Source organism: Propithecus coquereli, unplaced genomic scaffold (genome assembly GCF_000956105.1).
Source record: "Propithecus coquereli isolate 6110/MARCELLA unplaced genomic scaffold, Pcoq_1.0 Scaffold106, whole genome shotgun sequence".
Taxonomy (NCBI): Eukaryota; Metazoa; Chordata; class Mammalia; order Primates; family Indriidae; genus Propithecus; species Propithecus coquereli.
In genome coordinates, this window is record NW_012134525.1 from 4478840 (window position 1) to 4480948 (window position 2109).

At 32.0% G+C, this 2109-nt stretch overlaps 1 protein-coding gene across 1 annotated transcript in view; it reads left to right on the forward strand.

Annotated features, from left to right (window-relative positions):
• Window positions 1-2109, forward strand: part of IFT74 (intraflagellar transport 74) — a 111195-nt gene that overhangs the window by 17638 nt on the left and 91448 nt on the right. Inside the window, exon 6 of the mRNA XM_012646308.1 lies at window positions 1479-1621. Within this exon, the coding sequence (XP_012501762.1) occupies window positions 1479-1621 (143 nt within the window). The remainder of the gene's footprint in view (window positions 1-1478; window positions 1622-2109) is intronic.

The following is a 2109-nucleotide window of genomic DNA, read 5'->3' on the forward strand; positions in this document are numbered from 1 at the left end:
CCTAGACATATTAACGAGCCACAAAGTGCCATTCACATCTATGTTAGTATATGGAGCAAAAGACAAAGCAGTCCTGATTGTTTAGAAATTAGATAAATTAAATGGTATTTTACTCTGAGAACTACATCGTCAAATCAACATATCATAGCAGAGCTAAGCAAAATCACCAAAAAGACATAATGACTCCTGTTAGACAAGAGAGAAACCAAATATAAAAATATAAACAATGAGTAAAACAATATTCTGAATGCCACAGCAACCTAGAAATAAACTCCAGTAAATGTTAAGAGCTTGATGCAAGAGAGAGAGTGTCATAAATCAGTGAATCAATAAGAGAAACACATCACATTAGGAAAAGTTGGATGAAGTTTATAAATTTACAATTCTAAGCAGAATATCCTATAAAGATAATTATTGCATTTTCATTATTATTATAGTAGTAAAAATTTGGAAACAAACTAAATGACCTTATGATAGGTGAATCTTAAATTGTCTGCTCCTATAATAGGCTATTAGGTAGTCATTAAAAATTATTTTTTAAACTCAAGAAAGTGATATAATGCTGTATTAAGTTAAAAAAACATTGTGGTGTCAATTTAACATACCAATGTACTTTTATACATACATACAAAGAAAGAAAATGGGAAAAAATGAATACACCAAAATATCCGTAGTAATTTCTCTGATGTTCACACAGGTGATTTTGACTAACTCAGAAGATGCATAGGGCCAATACTCAAGCTCTGACATTAGACTAACTGCATGCTGCAGATAATGCTGGGTCCTGTATTTAATTCATAAGAAGAGCATCATTTTTAGATGGAATAATCTTTTTAATGTCAGGTTTTCTTAAAGTTTTCAGATTTTTGTAGAATTTCAGGTAATATTATCACATCATCATCAACTTAAACAGAAATAGTTTTTCTAAAGCCTTCATAGATATGGTACTAAGCTAGGGTATCTTTTTCTTTTATTCTAGTAAGAATTGATGTTTGTTAATTGACTATAAAAAGAGTCTGACATTTTTGGGCCACCTACTATTTGCCAGGCACTTTACCTATTTAATGTTTGCAGTTTTGAAAATAATAATACTTGTTGTAAACATATAAACAATGGAGAAGTGTCAGAGTTACTTCCTATTCCAGGTATAACCAGCGTCAACAGTGTGGTGTGTATCCTCTAGACTTTTTTCCTATGCATTTACAAACACACAAACACATATGCATGTATAGTTTGTATGGTTTTGGTTTATTTCAAAATCACAATAGTACTATATACATTGTTATTTATCTTGTCCTTACCTTTGGTGATATATTGTGAATATATTTGCATGTGACTGCATGTACATCTACTTCATTCTTTTTAATGTGTATAGTATTAATTTATACTTTCTTCTCTATACTTTCATCTGGTAAAGGAACAATAAAAAATAGTACGTAGTACGGTTATTTGAGTAACTCTCATAATTATGTTTGCAGAAAGCCAAAGAAGAAATTGTTCAGAAGGTTTACCCAGAGAGAGATTTAGCATTCTCTGCTAAGATCACTCAGGATAACCCTGAACTTATTTCATTTGAATTTATAGTTGACATTGTTCCTGTTTCCAATGCATTCTCTAGAATGTGTGTTGTTGCTGGCCCCCATATGCAAAATAATTCCCAAGTAATTATCAGAATCACTTAAGAACTAGGTTGTCTGATAGGATCAAAGGCTACTAGCTAACAGAATTAAAAACTCCAAAATGAATGGCAATGGTTATATCCAACTCCTATCCAAAATTTCTACTCCTATCTAATCTACTACTTTACACTTTGGTAGAGAGGGGTGGCGTGGAAAGAAAAGAGGGTGAGGAAGATAAACAGAAAAAGGAAGGTAATCTTGGAACAGTTTCAAGTTGTCTTTTATACCTTCCCATGCCTGCATATACTATATGAACTGACAAGAAGGGAGTCTTTTGTCCTTTTGTCCTTTCTTCAGGGTATGTAATGTTACATTGGATTTTGTAGACCTGTAGTAGAGAATCGTGTTGAATAAAAATTCGAATACTTGCTGAATGATGTAAGCCCTTTAGTACTTAAATGGCCATCTTGCAATGGAATTATATCTAATT